A 23,671-nucleotide genomic window follows, 5' to 3' on the forward strand; every position below is an offset into this window, starting at 1 on the left:
AACCTTTTAAAAATAATTTTTGACAAATACATTTTTTTGTTTGACAAAATACATTTCTAAGCTTGAGAAGTCAAAAATGTGTCTGACTAAACTCAGATTTAAAAAAAAAATGTTTTTAACAAAAAAGGAGAAATTCATAAAACTAATTCTAAAACATTTCTAAGTGTTGTCAAGCAAATTTTAAACTTTTTAGCTGAAACAAATTCTTACATAATAAACATTTCTCTTTTATTGTCTTGCTTTATTACGTTTTTTATTATTAATGTTGGTGGAATTCTAGGATTTTTTGTGGAAACTTGAATAAGGGTTCTATAAAATGTTATCAAAAAGAGATCAACAATTACATATTCTATTGAATAAATGTATTAAGTTGATGATTCTGATCCCAGATTTATTCTAATAATTTCCAGCTTTGATACATCGTTGGTAATGATGTGCAGAGACCACGCCTGCCGGCGTCTCCCCGGGTTACAAATGGTGCGTACCCACAAAATGAATGAGTGGAAGACAACATTGAAAGTTTGTATAAACTGCAAAATGGGGCAACATCAAGCTGGCTCAGTACGGTGGCCGACAGGTGCAAATGCGCAGCAAAAGAGAAAACATGCAAACAAACAAAAAACACGCGCATAAATTAAATGCGGCAAGCAAAAAGCGAATAAAATGCAGCAAACAAAAAGAGAGACGCAAACAAAAAAGAAGACACCCCCGAATGAAATGCAGCAAACAAAAAGTGAGACGCAAACAAAAAAGAAAACACCCCCGAATGAAATGCAGCAAACAAAAAGTGAGACGCAAACAAAAAAGAAAACACCCCCGAATGAAATGCAGCAAACAAAAAGTGTTGAAAACGGAAGTGCTCCAGACCACTAGGGGGAGTCAAAGAAAATAGTATTCATTTCTATGGGACCAGATGCAAGATTCAGAGAAAGAAATTTGAAAGTAAAGGTACGTATAACTATATTTCTTTTCAGAAATATAGTTATACGTACTATATAACTATATTTAGTACGTATAAATACTATACGTACTTATATTATAAAAAGATACGCCGTCTTTTATAATGTTATAGAATAACAGAATAATTTATGGGTAGCGTGATAGACTTTGTGTCAGTCATACCGTTCTGGGCTCGGTCTCGATTTTCTTTGACTCCCCCTAGTGGTCTGGAGCACTTCCGTTTTCAACACTTTTTGTTTGCTGCATTTCATTCGGGGGTGTCTTCTTTTTTGTTTGCTGCATTTCATTCGGGGGTGTTTTCTTTTTTGTTTGCTGCATTTCATTCGGGGGTGTTTTCTTTTTTGTTTGCTGCATTTCATTCGGGGGTGTCTTCTTTTTTTGTTTGCGTCTCTCTTTTTGTTTGCGGCATTTCATTCGGGGGTGTTTTCTTTTTTGTTTGCTGCATTTTGTTCGCTTTTTGCTTGCCGCATTTAATTTGTGCGCGTGTTTTTTTTTGTTTGCATGTTTTCTCTTTTGCTGCGCATTTGCACCTGTCGGCCACCGTAGCTCAGCCTTAGTAGAGAGACCAAATAACGTTTATAAGCTAAATAACAGATTTTAAGAAATCTGATGGGAAAATCATGTCAGTATGAATTGAGTTGTGGGCAGGAGGCGGTTATAGTTGCTTGTAAAAGAAGGCAATATTATACTAAGACCTTGGTGGAGGAAAAAAGAGTGTAAAAACCCAATAAAACAATTTCTCCAAACATGTTCTGACGCTTTCAGGTTTTTTCCAAGCGAAGCTCCACCTTTTCGAGCGGCTCGGTGACCTCAGCAGTGGGCTGGATTGGAAAGGGTGGGATTTCCAGGCTCTCGCAGAGCTCCGCGTTTTGCTGCTTATTAACGTCTTGGACCTATGCGGCTTCAACCACCGAGCAGAGACGGACCGCTTGTGCCATTCACAGCCATAGAAAGGGCTCCCCGCACATACTCACACCCCGCTGCACGCTGGACGCTTTCTTTTTTTTTTTTCTACATGCGCCTCCGACCGGAATAAATAATTGAGTAATGTGGAGAATACAGAATGCCCAACAGCGCTGGAAAGAGATTTAAACCCACCAAATACATCCCGGTGTCCACTGCTGCCACGCTCCTGGTGGGATCGACCACTTTATTTTTTGTTTTCACGTAAGTTTGCACCGCTCCTTTTTTTAAAATTATGTTTACTCAATCTGTGCGTGTCTAGATTTTTTTTTTTCACCCCCTCCCACCCCAAAATCTGTGTGCGCCCCTGGGACCATTATGGCTGCAAGTTCGAGCGGCTGGATCGAGCCGCTGAGGTGTTAGAGAAGTGGCGATAAGGGAGAACATCTTTACCGGCTGACGGTAGCAGCAGATCTGCAATCGTGATGCGAGAAGCAGCTTTAGTGCCTTTATCAGTGCAGCTCTGGAGAGATTATGAAGCTCGGATGCTTTCCAGGGAAACTTCCCATGACACATGCAAAAGGCTCTTTTCCTGTAACTTCGTATAATTCCCGTCAGTGCGGGGCGTTTAGCAGACATTTGAATTTGTTTCAGTTACAGCGTCCTCCTGGGAGTTGAGGTGTTTGGTCAAAGTCGGTGTCTGCAGGGGCGATCCTGACGCGAATGGGGCCTCGGGTAAGCTGGCCCTCCCTCAAAAATAGATTTCCACAGCTAGAGCGGCCAAGGAAGTGGGAGTACCGATTGGAAAAAGCTGGAATGTTAACAAGGCTGCTGTTCATGTAACAGATAGGGAAAGTTTTTCGGCTGCATTAGCGGAGGTTAACTAGCGGCCACCTGCAAATAACTAACGTCCACAAATACTTGAGATGCCCGCAAGTATTTCGCTTATAACTTCCCGTTTCCGTAGGTCAAACACCAAATATACCTTAATAATACATTAATACACACAATGGAAACTGTCTTAGCACTACCGCAGGAGCTAAAATTGACAGTCTTGCTTATTTTTGCTCTTGGGGGTACAGCCATTTAGTGTCGAGGAAAATGAACGACACTCCTGGATCGGTTGCTTTTGCAAATGCCAGCCAGTAGCATGTCAAGTAGCATAGCACCCAGTTGTTTTAGCTTCCCAAGCTGCATTTTCTTTCCAATGTTTTAAATGTGCTCCACGGAAAAGTCCGCAAACAGACGTGTTTTCCACAAATAATTTAGAGTTTTGTTCCACAGAAGAAGAAAAAAAAGAAAAACCCAAATACTGAACTGTGAATCCACCGTTAGCTGGATCTAAGGTCTATCCAGAGGTGTGACCAAGTCACTGTGTTGCAAGTCTCAAGTAAGTCTCAAGTCTTTGTCCTCAAGTCCGAGTCAAGTCTCAAGTAAAGACAGGCAAAAGTCGAGTCAAGTCTCAAGTCAGGAACCTTTAATTTCAAGTCATTTCGAGTCGTTTTTATTTTATTTTATTTTTATAATTTGCAATTATACAAAAAATTCAAATAATAGACCATTTGTTCGTTTTAAAATATGTATTTATCTCAAATGATAGAACATGTGTAGCTGAACACAAAGTATAAAAAACCTTTTTAAATTGGACCACTTTATTGCCCAGTTCTGTTAAACTTGATATTCAATAAAAAAAGAGGAAAATGCTGACATTTCCACAGCACAATACAAAGAACCATAACAGCAGTTTTTTCCTCTTTTCTCTGACCTGTCAAAACAATATATTGTCAATATAATTTCCCAACGTAGATGTCTTCAAATACACCAACCATCCTTAGATGATACTAGACCCGGCTCATCATCATGATGGGACAGAGAGACTCTGTTCCCTGTGTTCAGGTCCAGAATCTGCTTTCTGTTCCGGAGCCCCGCTCACTATCCACCGGCTTCCTGAACTAACACGGTGCACATTATTTGTGGAGGCATTTGAAGGACCGGATTTATGGTAAATAATCACCAATTTAACCCGGAGTACACATGCTAACACGAAGTTAGCTAAAGTCAGCTATCTTACAGCAAAAGAAAAGCGCCACCTACCGATCTTTGTGAAGCTTCAAATGCCGGACAAAGTTGGACGTCGTGGCATCTCCATCCGATATTCTCTTCTTGCATGTTTTACAAGTTGCAGTTCGGTTTTTAGTCGAAAGTTCATAACCTACGTAGCCAAAAGAAATTACTCGCGGAAGCATATTCGAGCGGTTATTTCGTATTTCGTTCCCTGAGCTCTGCAGCTTAGCCGCGTTTTTTTAAACGTCCAAATCCTGTTAATTTGATTGGTTGTGCTGCAGCTACGTACACATACATACATAAGGAGAGAGGAAAACCATAGTGACGGTCTGCGCATATTGATACGGAATGAGTGAAATTAATTAATGATGCCACTTTATAAATAATGTGTTTTAAATTTTAAGACTTTGAGTAAAAAATATCAAGTCTTTTCAAGTAAACAGCTTCAAGTCGAGTCAAGTCCCAAGTCAATGGCATGAAAGTCAAAGTCAAGTCCGAGTCTTTGAGCATTTTTTCAAGTCAAGTCTCAAGTCGTGATTTTAACGACTCGAGTCTGACTCGAGTCCAAGTCATGTGACTCGAGTCCCCACCTCTGGGTCTATCGTTAAACCAGTGGCACAAATAGTGCTGTAACCAATTCAAATGCATTTCGATGGACTTACGTATCAATAACAACATATGGATTACATATTAACTTCAGCAGTCATAGTGACCTCTGAACCTGTACCAGGACTGTTGTAGCTACAATTCGCTCCAGTGGCGACGTCTGCAGTGATATGTTTCATATTGAGATGATCATGTAAGCTTGAACTGCTGCAGCTTTCAATATATCCAGTTTATATTAGGGATATTATCACCACCGACTCGTCTAGAGTGTTTACAAGAGAGTTAGAGTTACAACAGTGAAGGGAATTCAATTCAAATTCAGTTAAATTCAGAATACTTTATTGATCCCAAAGGGAAATTAAATGGTGTTGTAACTCTTATTCAAATTCTTCAAAGAGTTACTGCAGGTAGAAAGATAGAAGATATTGTAGATATGTTGTAGATAGAAGAAAGGTTCAATTGGAATCTATTTTCAAAGGTGTGTTTCAAATAATCAGTGCTCAGTTTACTTTGTTTTTTTTTCTTTGTTTGACAAGTTCATATTTTGGGATTTTTGTGTTTTTTTCTATATTTATTTTTAAAATGTAGACATCATCAATCTCAAATTGTGTTTTGAACAATCAATGTTTAGTGTGAAATAGTCCAGTCCAAGATTTTTTTGTTTTGCTTTTAGAATTTGATATTAAGATCATGAAGATTCCAGATTCCTTAAAATAAGCATTTAGCTTAGCACCGTAGCTAGCTAGGTGTCATCAACTTCCACCAATATATATTTTCATACACTATGCAGAACACATGGGGAGGACCAAGGCAAATTTCTATGGACTGGACATGCAAATAAGTTGTAGAAAACTTGATGGAACAACCCCCCCACCCCCCCCAAAAAAACAAGTTAATTAAGTTCCACCCCTTAACGGAAGAACACCCTGGTCTACCACCCATATCACCCAGATCGTAAACCATCACTGGGGTCAAACTAAATTTGAAACACCTTTTACATTGTCAATGTGGGTCACACAGTTGCTAGGCCTTTGCACACTCCTCCACCTGAGTAATGTGGAGGTCAACGATGTGAGCGGGACGCTAAGCGAGTGATGCCGTCGGTCTGAATTATCTGGCTCCTATATATTTCTGCCTGCAGAGAAAACCCGTCAGGTTATCAATGAAATCCACATCCTGTTCTACTCTACATCTGCTGCGTAGCCTAAAGGGATTCTGGAAACGTCTCGGCTTCTAGATGTGCAGTAAACTAACGGTGTTGTAGAGGGCTGCACTGGGTTATCTCGGAGAATTTCAAACTGTCCGACGCGTGCTTCGATACACTCCAGGCCGCTTCTTTGTTGTTGCAATCGTCAATTTATTCCACTTTGACTGCCATACTTCAGACTTTACAAGGACCGACACATACTGACCAGGCTAAACCTTACAATGGTGCAAACAATAAACGGCATTACTGTATAGCACGCGTCGGACAGTTTGAAATTCCCAGAGTTAACCCAGTGCAGCCCTCTACAACACCGTTAGTTTACTGCACACCTATCATCAATAGAAATTATGACCACCCCGGCACACCCGCTTCCTCATACATACAAAGCCAACGCGCCAGTATGGCTCCCATTCATACCTTAATGACAGTCACGCCCACCTCGACACACCCACTACCTAAGTGTCAAAGCCTTGTGCTCCTGTCACATCAGTAATTGCTTATTTCAATCATTTGGCTCTTACAGCTTCTTTCGGTTACATCTGTATTCAGGAGAAGTGAAACTGCTGTTTGGGATTCCTGGCGCCAGGGAAGCTGACACGCAGCATGTTCGTGATTCGTCCCACCAAGACGATCACCGAGACTGTAAAACCCAGAAAAAGCCTCAGCTGCTCCCTGAGTGCTTCTGTTCTCAGTTCAGTGGATGAGGCTGAAGGAAGCATATGTTGTTTTCATGCTTTGCTTCCAGGCGGGACTGTCTTTAAAAAAAAAAAGAAGAAAAAAACATGCGCTCCTTGGTGTGCTGCTCGTGGCTTTGCATAAACAAATGGTTTGTTGTACAAGTCTTTATAAAAAACGAATGTATCCTTCGTTTAATCGCCCATAGGAGCCACTCTAGCTAGTAAGCATTTGCTCCTTGTAGGATCATTATTCTTTGTCTGGTTGGGTTCGGCGTTTTAAAGATGCATCCTGGAGCAGATGGTTGCAGGTTCAGGATTAAGACCACCACTAGTTTGCTCTTTCATCTGCTGGTATAAAAAGACCCAGTGTTTCTAGCAGCAAACAACCAGGAGGGTTCCTTTATGTCACACGGCGGCCATTACAGTGAACCCAGTCAGGCCTCGTCTCCTGCAGGAGCAGAAAGCTCCGCAATTACAGCGCGAGCTTGAAAGCGGCATGCCTTTATCTAAGTTCTCTGAACCAAAATAGTAAAAGTCCAGGGCAAAGCCAGGAGTATAGCATATCACATGACCAAAGTTTAGACGCACTAGTCCGTCGTGTACGCATGGACAGAGGACACCGAGACATGCAAGCATATACTTTCGTTTAAGAACAACACCTTGCCTAAGTATTTGTATCCCGAGGGCTTTTTCCACCACAAACGTTGACATAATTACTTGGACTGGATGTGATTGTCCTTCACAAAGCAGTGCATAATTGTGAGGTGGAAGGTAATTCAGAACTTCTGTCTCTGCCTTAAGGCTTCGGCAGACTTCGTTAGAGATTTTTCTGGGATTATTTTGCCTTCCGTATTTCTTCCCATCAGCTCTAACCAGCATCCCCACAGCATGATGCTGCCAGCTCCATTGTTCTGTAAACAATATATTGTTCTTTTTTTTTAATAACATTATTCCAAGGTGTCCCCCAGAAAATTTGCTAAGCCCGGTGGTTGGGCACTAGGGCAGTCATTCATCCAGCGGCCCGTTGTGTTTTTGAGTTAATTTTTTTTTACAGTTGATGGAAAATGTGAAAATATCACACACGATAATTATGTGTTATTAAAAGATTGGAAGATTAATTCCTGAAAACCAACAATAAAGTCTTAAAAATGCAAAGATTTAATAAAAAAAAACAACTTTACAAAATAAGCAATGCTTAGCCTGGTAGGGGCATAAGTAAGGTCTGGCGGCCTGCCAGGCTTATCATACACTGGGGTATACCCTGCTACTCAATTGCACACTTCTTTTAATCTGAGTATTTTTTTCATATGTTGTAACTTTGCCCCATTTTGTACCGTTTCTTTTTTATATATTTTTTTATAGTTGTGTAAATCTGCACGCTTCCATTTTGCCTGTGACTTTGCTGCAGGTCCACGTGAATTTTTGAAACCAGGGGCGACAAAGGCTACTTCTGTGCGCTTAGTTAGCATGCATGTTCTTTGAATTCGGCCAAGCTGGAATTGCGTCCACGCAGCACGACGCTGCAACCACAGTTTCTCACCAAGCGGATCGTGTGTTAACCTAAACAAAAACAAAACTGTAACTTAGAAATTTTTTCATTTGTGGAAAAAAATAAATAAAAATGACACTTGACCCACCTCGAATCGCACCCCCTCAGCATGTTGCAGCCGCTGTCTCCCACCATACAGGTGGTGTGTTAAGCTAAACAAAAAAAAAAAGTCTTGCTTAATTTTTTTATTCATTTGTAAAAGAAAAAAAAAATGAACATATGTAATCTTCTTCAGTACTGTGCTCTACTTACAAAAATAAATAAAATACATGCAGGTTAGTAGTTGTTACATGGGAAGGCACTTCATAGTAGATTGAATCCCAGTGTTGCCAGCTGGCTAATTGGTGTCAAATGGTAAACAGAGAATGAGAGCTACTGTAGTCTTTGCACATTAGCACAGCTTGATCACAACAAAGACGATGATTTCAACCTCATCGCCATCTTATGCAGACATTCAAAGTCTCTGTGTCTAAATTCGCTCCAAATGACCATTCTTGCAGTAAATAAGCTTTTTTATCCCCCCCCTCAAAACGTTTTAGCGATTCCTCACAATGGCTTAATCCCTGCCTTTATGTCACATGGATAAATTATCCAGGAAACCAACCTGCCAGCTTGGCCTGTGCTGCCAAGCCTCACGCTACACATTTTAAAGTCCGCAAGGCGGTGTGTGGAAACAATCAGTAGATCATCTGGACAGGGCTAGTGTTCAGCGGGGTTTTTTTAATATTTTTTTTTATGCTTTGTGCTGTGCAGAGGTGAGTTATGAGGGAGGGTGGCGGCAGGTCCGAGAGCCGACCGTAGAGCCACCGGCCTGAGAGGAGCAGAGCCGAGCTGTGCGCGGGAACAGGCCCCCGTCAGGAATCTAATCTTCACCTTCCGCAGCTGTTTCCTCCTTTTCACTGCAGAGCCAGCGAATCAGACGTCATTCACATCCATCTCGGCCTGTTGTTTCGCGTTTTGTCCTCCAATCTCGGGGGCTGCTGTAGAGATTTTTGAAAGGTATTTCCTGGCATGTTGGTTAAGAGAGAACAGACCAGTGCGGAGATGTCGAGCTGCCGTCAAAGGGTCATTTTCATTCACCAAATAAGAGCCCTTTCTTTTTCTCAGTTCAAAGTGTCTCTTCTGGCTACAGAGTGCAGATTGTTTTGAAGGGGGACAATAATTGAAAATGTAATGGATTTTGTTTCTGTTGTTTATTGATCCTAATCTGCCTCTATCGTCTTTTTTTTTTTTTTTTGCCAAAGGGGTACAAGCTTTGTAATTATTGCTGCTCCGGTCCTTAGCTGTGGTGTCCGTCCTGTGGGACATTGTTTCTTTGCGTTTGTCTGCAGTCAAATGAATTGTTGCGTTAGCTAATCCTGTTTTAAGCCCAGCCTGGTGGGAGCCAGAACGTCTTAGCCTGCTTTAAATACTGCTCCCATGACGGGGATTGCTGATTTGAGTTTATTTTGTTGTCATTTGTTAACAGTTGACTCCAATAGGAAGATTTATCATGTATCATTTATCATTACAGCCTCTGGATGTAATGCCAGTGCCCAGGAATAATTAAAGCTACTACCCAGTCTTCTCTGTAAAGTCAACCAAACTCTTTGATATAGCATAGAACAACATGTCATGATGAGTGCTTCTATTAGTTTCGCTATTTTATTATGTAGTCCAGATCAAATTTGTCTTATAGTAATGCACATTTCTCTGATGACATCGCAAGTGGTCAGAGTTACGTTTGACGTGTGTACTTGTATTTCTCGTATTCATTCTTTATTAGTGCGGTTACAGAGATTCCTCCTTCAAAAGGTAGGCGATTTACTGTACTTTTTACAGTAAAACATTTGAGGCGCACAGGAAAACATGGGATGGATTTCCCAACCTGTCAGTGTTAATCCGATGGTAACAATCCCAATCCCACCAGTTGCAGTGCCACTGTACATACACGTCACTCAAACATTTACGCCAGTATAGGCAGAACACCGCATCTGCTCATTTTACGAAGGTATGTACGGAAGGCAAGCAGAACTACAGCCAAATTCATAACGTCAAGTTTTTAAGGCAATCACTGTCGTTGCTTCAACTTCATGGCCTGGGCCTCACCAGGGTCAAACATGCGGTTTGAACTACTTGCAAATGCTGCAAAATCTATGCCAAAATCTATCAAAAGTCGCTCGACTATCATATAAATTATTAGTCGCCAATCAGCTCTGATCTTGTGCCTCTTCTGAATTCATCGACCCCAACACTGAATTAGACAGAAAATAAACCCACCGCTGGATCTTATCTGCAAAGAGCAGGTAGCTATCTGCAAGAACACACAAAATTTTACCATGAGAGTTCTAGATCAGTATTCAACTTCCCCCTGTCCTAATGTATCAGGTGTATAAGGTATTCCTCAAAACATTGTTAGAGCCACACACACACACACACATTAGGGTTTCGGTCTCTTGGTTGTGGAAGATTTGTGGCAATCCTGGTCTCATCTTTTATCCGAGACACAATTTTGGACAACACATTCATGGGCATTTTGGATCATTCATAATACCCATGCAGTGCAGTTCACAGATTTGCTGAGATAGCTCATGTAGCTTATTAACTGTAGATAAGACCAACAGAAGGTTGTAGCAGAGAGGGCTAGCTTTGACAGATTAGATAAGGATGTAATATCCTCTGCAGGTCCTCATTCGTCAGCTGCCTGGAGTGAGGAGCCCGGAGGTTGACAGCAGCGCTGCAGCACTGTGTCACCAGGACCGGGCTGCCATAACAGAAGAAATAGGTCTTCATTCACAAAAGGAAGACAGTGTAACCATAGGCTGAAGGCTTGTTGTTTAACATTGCACTCCTAATGGCAGTTAATGGTAGATCTTCAGTCTGCAGCGGTTTATTGTTAATTTTCACTCTAATTGTGGGTTGTGTGGCTCACCACAAGGCACATTTCCGCCCTGTAATTTTAGTGAAGTTGACCTTTGTCTCTGCTTCTGCAGCTTTACTCCGCTGCAGCAGCTACATAGTGATATACACCGCTTTGCAAAAGTATTCACAGCCCCTAAAATGTTGGTTTTTTTTGTCCCATTGCAATCGCAAACTTCAGAGTACTTTGAAGAAAAGTGGTGTGAGGGGATTTCTTTGTGGCCAGAGCATCCTCACCCTAACCCTGCACATCTGGAGACTGAAATGTCTGGTCCCTTGACAGCAGTGGTTATCTGATCATCAAGACTCACTGTCTTTCATGTTTTAGATGTCTCTACTCTAACAGTTGATTCCAATGATTGCGTACCTCCTCGGTATACGAAATAGATCATTGATCTGCGAAGCAGTATCAAGCTTGGATAGATTGGATGGAGTGTGTGTGTGTGTGAGCGTCACTTCTCAAGTCTTCCCACACATCCTCAGATGATCAGGCTGCATGTTTAGGGTCATCATCCAGCTGAAAGATGACCTTCTGACCCAACCTCAAGTCTTTTGCAACCTCTTGACAGATTTTCATTCAGGACTGCCCTGAATACTATCTTTTCGTCTGACAAGATCTTCTCTTTCTGGCAGCATCCCCACAGCATGATTCTTTAACTACCATGTTCCAGAGGGACTGAGTGTGTCCAGGGTGATGTTAGTCAGAAAAAATCTTTTTTAAATTGTTTTGAATCTGACTAGAGAATCTTCTTTCATCCCTACATTGCATGTGGCAAACTACAAACACGATTTCAGATCATTTCCACCATAATTGTCTTTCTGCTTCACAATTATGTTTTTTTTTGTGTTGGTCTACCACACATGGCAAAAATATTATATTCATACCCTCAGGCTTGATGTCATAACAGACAAAAAGTTCAAGGATGACTTTGCACAGCACTGTATGCTACGAAAATATCATATTTCTCTTTTAAATGACCATCAGTGAATCAAGTCATTGACTTTTGGATTCGTTTACTCACACAAGTAGTAACAGATGATATTAAAGATAGAAATTCCTCTAAACTTCTGTTTGATTCTATCCTGCACGTTCACTTCAACATGCTCTGCTTTTAGTCCTCAGTACCTTGTTTCACAGCTGCAAGAGGATTTTATATTGGCCAGCAACCAAATCCCAGCATGTTTTTTTTCTTCTTTTTTTAAGTAGATTTGATAGAACCAAGTACAAAGTACTATCCTCACTCACTCATCAGGCCTATGATAGTCAGCCGGTGAATGATCTGGGTAAAAGTCATGGTAAAGAAGCCATAGCAATGGTTTGTTGAATTTTACATGTCGCTGTAACTCAGGGATGACCTGTCGGAGCAATCCTAGATTATTATGTAATAATGGTCATGGATGAATAAGATAAATGTGGCACCTTGGAATATAAATCATCAGGCACCACCTGACAGTTAGACAGACCGGCTCAAGTGGCTCTCTAAATAAAGAGTAAATTCCTAAATGAAAAGCATTTACATGATGTTACACACTTTAGCGTAGATTTTTAAAAATAAATGCAGTGACACTTAGAAACCGCAGTAGCTTTATAAGAAGCGAAGATCTCCTCAATGTCTTTGACCTTTCTTCTATCTATTGTTAAAACATCTGGGCTGCTTTGTATTAGAAATAGGTACCACTTGGAATATTTTCATATGACTGAATTGTTTTGATTATATATTTCTCTGTATGGACTTAACCTCAGTCAGTCTACGAAAAGCACCTTTAGGTGGCATGTGTTGTTCACTGGCAGTATATAAATTTACCGCATTAAGCTGCATTGATTCAGAGTCTAAGTCCCACATATGTCCTGTCCTCCATGATCTCCGACATGCCACCCTGGTCTGGCAGCGTAGGCACGTCCAGCTGTTCTGTGCCCTCAAGGTAAAGTTAGAAGTGGTTCTGGTTGAGGGTGGTGGTGTTTATGTGTGTGTTACAGTATATTAACAAGGGTAAAACACACACACCCACACACATGAACCCTTCATGCAAGTTTGCACAGCTGATCAGCAGGTTGCAAACTGTGGAAGAACCACAGTACTGGTACTTTTGGACCTTAGTGCTGCATTCGGTACTGTTGACTGTGACATGTCATTAAAGCGACTGGAGAGCTGGATTGGACGGTCTGGTACAGTATTTGACTGGTTTGAATCTTACCTAAAAAAACAGGGTCTTCCTCATGTCAATAGGTAACTTTTCATCAGGCAGATAAAGGTCATATGTGGGATACCCCAGGGACTCCATCTCCGGCTCCTCTTATTTAATATCTACATGGCTCACACTAGTTTGTATTACTACAAATTATTCTAGTTATAATAGCTACACAGATAATACACACATTACAATGATGTAAGGGGACTATGAACCCATTCAAGAACTGGACGGATGCTTAGGATAAATCAATGCTTGGAAATGCCAGAACTTTCTTCAACTAAATAGAAGCAAAAATGAGGTACTTATTTTTGGACAATCAAGTGCTTCAGCTATAACACCTAGAAACTAGAAAAAAGGCCCAAAATCTGGGTGTAGCGATTTACTCAGCCTTGAATTTCTAGAGACACATAAACACAGTTACAAAGCCGGTCTTCTATCACCTGAAGAGCATTTCTGTGATTAGAGGACTAACGTCCCAACAAGATGTAGACAAACTCATCCATGTGTTGTTTACTGCAACAAAGTCCTCACAGGACTAAAACATGAGATCTAGATCTCAACGGGGTTTACTTGATTAAATAAAGAAATATTGAATATTGAAATAAAAAAAAAAAATCAATCGTCCAGCTGCAGCTGATCCAGAACGCTGCTGTTTGTGTTCTCAGTAAAACCAGGAAGATGGAGCACATCACACCAGTTCTACAGTCCCTACACTGATACCCTGTAGCTCAGAGAATAGACTTTAAAATAGGGATGTTAGTTTATAAATCACTGAACAGCTTAACACAAAAATACATTAAAGATCTGCTGTTGCTGTATCAACGTTTCAGGGTCTTTGATTGCTTATTGTGTCGTGTCTTTATCTTGTAAAGCACTTTGAATTGCCCTGTTTTGGAAACGGGGCTGCACAAATAAACTTGACTCTGACATGCTGGCAGAGCATTCATGCAGTGAAAACAGTGTGCGACCGTCAGTGTTATCGAGTCAAACAGATCCTGAAGAATAGAAGGGCAGCTCTTTTAATCTCATTCCTTCTCAGTCTGCCTGTCACCAGTCGACAACCAGGTTAAGATAATGCTGATTGATCCTCGTCCACGGCCCTCTGTCTCTGCGTCCCGGAGCCAGGCCTCTGGCAGCGCTCCTCGCTAAACACACATGTTGCATCATTCTTTAGACTTTCTGAGCACATTTAGTGGCTTGTAACGCCGATTTGTTTCAATTACGAGTACATGCGGTCAGCAGCAAGCGAGGCCGGGTTGGTGAGTGATGTCTTTTTTTTTTTTTTGCTCGGCGTGATGAGAATTTCCAAAATGTGAACAGGCTGAGATCATTGTTCGGTGATTATCACGATTTGTTCAAAAATGAATCAAATCAAGAACATCCTAATCTGAAGCAGCGGGTGACTAAGAATGTAATTTATGTGCTTCATGGCCTGAGCTTGATATTTTTCCAGCACATTTAATAGTGAATTGAGCTTTTTTTTTTGTGTAATTAGCTTTTCTTTATTCCAAGCTGCGAATTGTGCTTTGAGGAAATTTTACACACGTCTCGGAAAAAACACGGTGGAGGTGTGGAAGCTTGGTTCCTGATCAAAAGCTTTTTTTTTTTGGGTGGGGGGCATTTACGCTGATTTCCTTTGTCACTGCTGGTTCTGGTTGTCGTTTTTGGTCAAAGTCATCTTAAACCCATTTCGCAGAGCAGTGAATTTCTGGATCTCCGGCGCTTGCCAAAAAAAATCAATTGTGCCTTGCGATGCCATAGTTGAGCTAAATAGATCCACGTGGGTTGAGTGCGCAGCAGTGTGTGGGCGAAAAGTGCGGGAAAGTGCACCAAAGAGCTCTCAGAGTTTGGTTGCGCTCCGCCGCCCTCCCACTGGCCGAGCGAGTCCTGGCCGTCTGCAGAGTTCCCTCCTGGGGAACATGTGGGATTAATTTAGACCTGCAGCCTCTCCCTCCTCGGGTCTCTCCACCCTGTTCCTCGTGTTGTTTTGCCAGAGGGAGACTGCGACTGGTAATAAGGAGAAACAGAGCTCCGAGTCTTAACACTCTCAGCCGGAGTGGCCCTCTTAACAGATCAAGGAGGCTATAGAGACGAGGCTTTGGGGGCTTACGAGGGGAATAGCCGTGTCCTTCTGTGGGACGCAGAGAAAGACGGGACACTCTTGACATTAGGAGGGATCTGACTTATTTCGAGACACACATAGGGCTGGACGATCTGGCTGAGAAACGTATCACGATATAAGTGTTTCAGATAACGATATAAAAAATGATTGATTAGTTGTTTTTTTTGTGTGTGTTAAATATTTCAAATAGTGCCAGATGGCGTGATCTTTCCTGTTTTAGCCACAGTTTTCACGCCACAGTATTTTTTTATTTTATTTAAGCAGTTATGAGGCACGGTGGCGTAAACTTAAACTGCTGCTGCTCACCTTACTCAACAGGTTGTTGCTAGATAACCAAAGAGAGAGTGAGTTAGTTGATGCCAGCCTGGCTCAATGTGAGAGGTTGAGCACCTAAAGCCTTCCCTTTGCCTACATGAAATAGATATTGAATTTTTAATTAGTAAAATTGTGGCAGATTTCTTAAAATGCATTTGTCCAAATTTGAGTATTACAATGGGAGACATAAACCAGACATTTTATCACTACATTTTGTAGTATTTATTTTTGTGACAATGAAAGTGACATTAAATACTATAAACTAATATCCATTGGTCTTTTGGTCTAGATGTTTCAAACTCTTGTGATTTGAAAATGTTTTTGTTGGACCATTTGTGCGGAGGAAGAACGGAACTGATCCAGTTTCCTATTTTCTGTGGATGCATGGCCAAAGAAATATCAAAGCAAAAAAAAAATCAAAACTGCTGTCTGAGTGCATTTCTGCGTAAAAGACGGCTACGGGTTTCTGACAAATCCCACAGAGCCGGATGCGAACAAGATTACGCTATTTTTATCATGTCATTATGTCAATGAGAGTCGATTTCGGCACTTCGGATGAAGTTTGGAGGATCTTTCCAATCACAATAATACGTTTTTTCCTGTTGCACAACATATGATATTACCCGTTTTTGACGTCGAATTCATAAGTACATCTTGTAGCTTCTGCCATCAGGTTTTTGCGTTTAAAATCCAAATTAAATGTCTATAATAAGGCGGCATGTTTTAGGTTGTTTTAAATCCACAGGTAATGTGTCGCAGACTTAACATTTTCAACTCCGTTTACTGGTTTTCCACTCCACAGCTCACCCTCATCACTCATACTGAGGTTGTTTCTTCTAACACACACGCACATACACGCACATGACAAAATGTTTTATATATATATCTTTAAACAGCTCTACACTTCCAACCCAGAACAAAGCAGCCGTGTATTAATAACTGGCTGCTGAGGAATGCTGGTAAAGAGAAAAGACGATTAAAATGGCATCGTATTAGCACTGATACACTGATTTTACACTACACAATGAGTGTAAAATAAGTAATACAAGTTTATGTAACAAAAATATCTCAATACATTTAGCTTTCATTCTAAGCTGATGTAGATCTACCATATCCATCAAACGTGTGTGTATAGAGTGACACCCTATAAATACAAGCTGACTCTTTGAAGTCATGAATCCAGGGGGGCTCCAGTCAGTCTTACCTCCGTAGCTTTGGCTTGTTCCCTTTTAGGTTTTTAAAGGTGACCTTATCCCGCAGCCTATACTATACTATACTATACTATACTATACTATACTATACTATATTAGCAGATCTTTCCAAGAAGTTGAAGATCAAGCGTCTGTTCCACACTCATACATTTGAGCTGAAGATTGAAGCTTACTTTGTCGTCCTTCAACTTTGTTTTGGATCTCATTGTGTTTGGAAAGGATGAGGTTGTATGCTTTGTTGGTTTTATTTGAATGTGTTAACTGGGTGTGCTAAAAATGTTAGACCACCACTAGTTAGAGCCCGGCAATTATGGCACGAGTAACGCCGGTGGGAACCGGGCTGCCTTTAATGTTACTCAGAGCGGTCTTTATAAGGCAAATAAGGACCATATTGCATTTGAAGGTGTAAGCGGCTGAGAAATTTCCAACTTTCCTGCTGGGAAATAAAACCTCACACAGATGGCTTTGTTCATTTTTACAACCTGGAACTTGTAACTTTTGACTTCAGATTAAAAACGGACTGCATAGTCCAACCGCGTCCTTAAACTAAGCATGTAGTCTGTAATACATGACCTTATTTTTCTTGCTCTAAGTCCTGTTGAACTGTTGTTAGAAAGGCTCTGTCAATGTCATAGTACTTGGAAGTCTGATTATTAGCTGAAGTGATTGAAAAGGTTTGAACCTCTGAAATAAGGCAGTCTAAACTTTCAATAATAACCACTGAAGGTTAAAAAGATTTTAAAGTAGTAAATATTTCTTCCACAGTTTGAATCTACAGGCGTGGTTTCGAAAAGTCTGAGTGCAGTCTGGCCCAATCCGGAATCAGGTTGCCATCTAGATTCCTGTAGTCACTTTTTGCTTATGTGCAGCTGTAACATTTCATTAAACTGTTGAGAAATACCTCATTCAAATGGAAGGTGTTTTTTCACCACATCTCTGACAGAAACAAGACTGATAGATATTGCTAAAGTTCTAGTTCTGTCTTTGAAAGCCCAGGATACGGGGCTCAAATTTGAATCTGTAAGCTAAAACACCTTTTTAGAAATCAGTCATGATAACCGGGCCATCTGGAAGATTTCAGCAAACACTGTGGAATGTAGTTTCCTTGACATCATCGTGTCTTATCTTTCCTGGGAAGAGGATGTCTTAGTTTTGTTTTTCTCTTTTTCTTCAGGAGATTCTAGTGTTCTTCATTTCCCACTCTTAATAGATGAACCATTTATTTATAACATTGTAAAACTGAATTTATAAAAAGTCCACAAGGGAAAGGGATGACAATGTTCAGCATGTTTAGCATGGTTAGCATGGTTAGCATGCGCAGCCACCGACTCATAGCACTGAAGTAGCTTTTAGCAGCTAGGCCAAACACTTTCTGACAAGGTAAGATTTATTTTGACCGTGAGTCATTAGCTTGATAAAGTCTAGTTCAAGGCTAGCATGTCCTGGTTATGTCTGTGGAAGATAGTATTGCATTAGCTTAGTGGGCCTGAAATACAAGTACAATTGGAGTTTAAGTCGTTTGCCTTAGGACTTTCAGAGAATACAAAATATGCTAGGAACTAGCTCAGACATTGAGTGAGGATGAGGCACCGTGTCAAGCTAAGTGGAAAATGAAGGAAATCGCCACGAGAAATGAAGGAAATTGGTATCCTTGACTATGAAATCTCAACGGCATGCAGAGTCCACACGGCTAGCACAATAGGCTGCGCACAGTATGTCTGAGTATGTGAAAGTCTTACATGTATAATTCACAAAATCCTTCTAAGTTGTTCAAACCTATTCTCCCGTCATTCTAGCTACTAGTTGTTGACGAGTCTTCGCTGTAGCAATAGTCATGTTGTGGAGTTGGAGTTAGGCGTCGAACCTGCCCCAGAGCAGAAGCTTCACTCTGTTTCAGGATGAGCACACTCTACAATTGTTTTTACTTTTTTTCTTACAGAGCTCAGAACTTTCTGTCTGCCCTTTTCAGTAAAACTCTTTATAGCAACAGGCCAAATGAGATGGCAACCTTAAACAAGTCATTAGGTCTCGTGCTGAGAGCCACTTTACTCCAAATTAGGTTCTTAGTCGGAGTCTTAATCCGACCAGAGTTTGTGATCTAATTCAGTGACCTGGTTCAACCTAATATGGTCAGCAGCCTAAGGCCTTTTGTCGAAAACTGAAGCGAACCGCAGATTTTGTTCAAGGATGTCTCACCGTCCCAGTTGCTTGTGCCACAAAGAGCGACCGCTAAAGTCCTTATTAAACTGCCGTGGAGCTATTAGGCTCCTGGCCAAATACTGGCTGATCCTTTAAACTGTTAATTGTTGTTCCTGCTGATACGAGTGTCGCTGTGGGGGCTAAAGGCACGAGCATTACGTCAAGACATAAACCTGCCGTCAGTTTTTACTTCAGACATGTCAAACGACTAGTCTGATTTCTACTTTGCCTTTGATAAATTTATGGAAGTTGTTTTAGAGGTCAAGTCAGCTTAGTTTCACTCTCGGCTGAAACAGCCCACTTCCACTTTGCTCACGTAATTTCAATAATGCAGCAGAACTAATGTAGCCCTTTTGCATGATTCCCACTAGCGTTCTTGTGTTTAGCGTCGCTGAACTTCGGGGAGAATAACCATTGAATATCAACTAGTTTCACTGCTATTTATTTACACTATCAAGCTTACCACCTGCTATGCTCCTTAATTCATTCATCCTCCTTCACCCTGAGTTTTGTAACATGTCAGCTTGTGTCACTTTATATTTTGCTCCTACTTTAGGGCTGTGACCTGCCTAAAATCTTCATGATCTTAAAGCCAGCCTTGGGACAGTGCAGAGGATTGACATTTAGGCTTTGGGTGTCTATGCAGCAGCTCCAAACACCGTATGTCAAATGTGTTCTGCTTAGGTTGAGGAAATGCACTTGTTTTTGTCTTCTCCCTGAGGAAGATTAAAGATCCTCCTGTGGGCGTAGCCTCGCCACGCGCAATCTTTCTCGCTTCATGTTAATGGTATCGTTCAGGGCGGTGGAGCTTATTTTCTGGCAAGTCTTGATGTTTCTGGTTTCTATAATCCGGTGTGATGCAAATTGAGAAGTTTCCCCTGAGAATGTGTGCAAAATGTTATTAGCTCATATCAGGTCTTCCCCAGAGAGGGTTGTCACATTTTACTCTGACTAACTTTCTTTTACCTTCTCAGCTAAAGAGCAGAAAGTGAGATAAGATGAAAACATGCCCTAAAAAAAGTTAAATTTTTTACTAGGCAGTGAAAAGTTGTTCATTTATAGGTTGCAACCAAATGATATTCAGGAGCAATAGAGGTAAAGCTACAGAAACAAATAAGAAATGATATCAACGTGTGATAAAAAAGAGTTTCTGAAAGTTTGCAAAACCAATATATAAGTACAAATAGTATGCAAGTGATACAGTCAAGTAAAAGCTAGCAACAGTAGCATCAACCGTGGCAGAAATAACATGTTTGTAATTATGCAGATTTAACTTAGAGTTACATTAACACTAACACCAACTCCAACCAAAAATACATCATAGCTATTTATGCCAGCACTGCTTTATAAAACCATAAATCTTAATCACTTTTACTCCGTGTGGTTATTTACACAAAATTATTACATACGCAGGAAGTGGATGGTGGAGGCGGTGCACCTCCAATTACCTTCCTATGTGAAACACATCCACTGCTAGCCGCTTAAGACGGTTTCGTTTTCTTACCACATTCATTTTGTGTTAGACGGTTCCTCTGACCAAAAGATGTTTTGTCCTTTGTACCTCCGTTCTCTGTTTCGCACAGGAAGATCATTGGTGGCGCACAGCCTCTTACTTCCATTTCCTGTGTAACTAATCACCTGCTTCTATGCAAACAACCACCCAATGCAAACATGACAGCAGTTTTGAGGCCCACTTAATATCGTTCACCGAAACGACTGAGGTCTTTGACATTGAAGTTGGTTTCTGAATATTAGCTGTAGCATCTGGGACCAAATAATGCAAATTTATGCTAAATGAAAATGTGAAAGCTACTACTGCATCTACTGTTTGCTGGAGGTAAGATATTGCCTGCTTATAAGCTTTTAACAGAACCTTGACTTGCACTTATAGATGAATAAATCAAAGAGCTTGTCAAACCTTTACATACAGGGAGAGAATTTAGCAGCATACGGCTAGCAGAGGTGATATATTACTGCTGCGTGCCTCAGATCTTAAATGCATAAATAAGGTTTGTGTTAAAAGTTTCCCATTATGGAGGAAAATAACTAGAAATCTGATAAATTAATAATAATAATAATAATAACTAGAAAATTCCTGAAGAAATTTAACCGGGGCCTGCCAAAGTGTGCCCGTCAGTTTGGGCCCGGCGTTTTCATGCTAGAAATTAGCATCAATGCTAAAGAACGCTGCAATGTAATCAATAGCATGTGGAGAATCACAAGACCGTTAAGTAAGGTGGACGTGCACCATTCAGTATGATTTAAAATTTTGTCAAGGCTTTTATTTTGAAATTTTCAGTAAGCTTAATTTTAAATTGCCACACTAATCCCATGTGTAACAATGGTTGGGTGAATTCAATTATATAATGCCCAAAAGAGCATATACCTGACGTAAAAATTGTCAAGGCTTTTATTTAGAAATTTTCATTAAGCTTAATTTTTATTGCCCCAATAAACCCATGTCTAATAGTCATTGGGTAAATCAGTTGTATAATGCTCAAAAGAGCAATTACCTGATGTAAAAATATTCAAGGCTTTTATTTTGAAATTTTCAGTATGCTTCATTTCAGAGGGCCAAACTATTCCAATGTGTAACAGTGCTTTGGATAAAAAAGTCACATAAAACCAAAAAGCGCAATTACGTGATGTAAAACTTCTCAAGGCTTTTATTTTGAAATTTTTGTTAAGCTTCATTTCAAAGGGCCAAACTAATCCCATGTATAACAGTCATTGGGTTAAATCAGTTATATAATGCTCAACAGAGCAATTACCTGATTTAAAAATATACAAGGCTTTTATTTTGAAATTATTATTATGCTTCATTTTAAAGTTCCAAACTAATACCATGTGTAACTGTTACTGAGTTAAATCAGTTATATACAGACCTTAGCAGCAATTAGTTGTAAAGGCCAGTTCAGTCCTGATCTATTTCAACTGAGTGTTCCACTATAGTTAGAACTACAGTGATGCGTATTTGTAGTCCTAATCAGCAGCCAATAGCCTCTTGAGTTCCGTTGCTATGGTAAATAATTGTCTCAGCAAAGTGTGAGCTGTGAGTCATACATGCTGGGGGACACAATTCTCTGTTTGAGCCAGCCAGTTTCACCCAAAAAAAACATTGGGAACAACTCCTTTCCATTCGGGAACCGTAATACATATTCGAAAAGCGTTTGAAGCGTATGAGAGGGCTATTTGTCTTCTACGATAGTCCCAAGATTCATGTCTCTACGTCACTCACAGCATTAACAGCGATGAGAGAAAGAAATGGTTTGCCCAAATCTGAAATGTTAGAGAAATATATGGGAGAGCCTCAGAAAATAAACTGTAAACTGTGAACTGTAGTGAAGGGGCGATCGGATGCCGTTATACCAGCTTTGAATAATAACAGCCTGTCTGTGTGCAAAAATAGATTTTTAGGGTATGATAACCTTGAGTTCAAAGTGCCTTTTACAGGATAATAACACAAACCAGTGACTAATTAAGAAACGAGCAAAATTATGAAGAATAATCATCATCAACTATACGTGAAATATTTTGATCAATTCCATCAGTACCAGATATTGTTAATCAGAGGCAACTCTAAGCAGATGGGTTTTTAGCCTTGATTTTAAACCACTGCGATGGTACAATGAACAATTTTAGGAGCTTTGAATTCTACTTCTTTGATATGATAAAAAAAAGAAAGAAACATATCTATTATAATGTTATTTTGACAAAAGCTTCGATATAAATCTATAATGAACACCCACTAGATTTAGTTGTTTGGACATTAGTGTTTAGCGTGTTTTCCCTCGGCACAGAGGGTATTTGCCCCAGCTCGACCCTGAGGCGGAGCGCTGCTGTGAAGCAGTCGTGTGATTCCACCTGACGACGCCTCCGACCCGCGGGGTCCCTCCAGACCAGAGCCACGTTGAGGCGCTGCGGCTTAATGAGCCACAGAATGAGGAAGGGTATCGATCTTCTAACGCGTTAGTAAAAATATTAGGGATGTGTTATTTGGTAATCGATTATTCTGACGAGTAATCGGATTAAAACATTGTGACATTCTACAGATTTTTCATTTAACCACGTAAGTTTTTTTTTTTATTCAGTACGTTGGATTAAGGTGCAAAATATGAGATATTTTAAATTTATTTTTACAGAATTTTAACCAGGTGAAGCTAAAACTATATGGAGTGAAAATAGTGTCAAAAAGATTTGTGTGTGCGTAAAATGATTTGTGCGTGCGTAACAGGATTTGTGCGTGCGTAAAAAATTTGTGCGTGCGTAAAAAGATTTGTGCGTGTGTAAAAAGATTTGTGCGTGCGTAACAGGATTTGTGCGTGCGTAAAAAGATTTGTGCGTGTGTAAAAAGATTTGTGCGTGCGTAACAGGATTTGTGCGTGCGTAAAAAGATTTGTGCGTGCGTAACAGGATTTGTGCGTGCGTAAAAAGATTTGTGCGTGCGTAACAGGATTTGTAAACCTTAAAAATAAAATACATGTTGAAAAAGTACACACAAATCACCTGGTACGCACACACAAAACTGCAGTTACACACAAATCCGGTTACGAGTGCACAACTATTTTTGAGACTCATTTCACGCCTCGGTGGAAGCTCCAAGATTTGTGTGTAGATGGTGCGTTTACATGCTAGTAAAAGCTGGGACATCTGAGTTTTCTTCGGAACTGTTTCTTTTTTCCACAGTTCAATACATATTTCTCTCTTTACTTGTCTCGTGGCTTAGACATATTTTTGTGAGAGAAAAATACATATGTCATTACACCC

The 23,671-nt window shown here is 40.4% G+C and overlaps 1 protein-coding gene across 3 annotated transcripts in view; it reads left to right on the forward strand.

The window, feature by feature from the left end:
- The window catches only part of zdhhc8b (zDHHC palmitoyltransferase 8b), an 81,737-nt gene that overhangs the window by 1,038 nt on the left and 57,028 nt on the right, over positions 1-23,671 (forward strand). For 2 of the 3 annotated variants that reach the window (XM_028033147.1, XM_028033146.1), the window contains exons 2-3: positions 411-477; positions 1,726-2,127. In XM_028033147.1, coding sequence (XP_027888948.1) covers positions 2,024-2,127 — 104 coding nt within the window. In that variant the 5' untranslated portion in view covers positions 411-477; positions 1,726-2,023. Of the gene's footprint in view, positions 1-410; positions 478-1,725; positions 2,128-23,671 lie in introns of those variants that run through there. The other variant, XM_028033145.1, reaches the window with a different exon arrangement.

Source organism: Xiphophorus couchianus, chromosome 12, assembly GCF_001444195.1.
Source record: "Xiphophorus couchianus chromosome 12, X_couchianus-1.0, whole genome shotgun sequence".
NCBI lineage: Eukaryota > Metazoa > Chordata > Actinopteri > Cyprinodontiformes > Poeciliidae > Xiphophorus > Xiphophorus couchianus.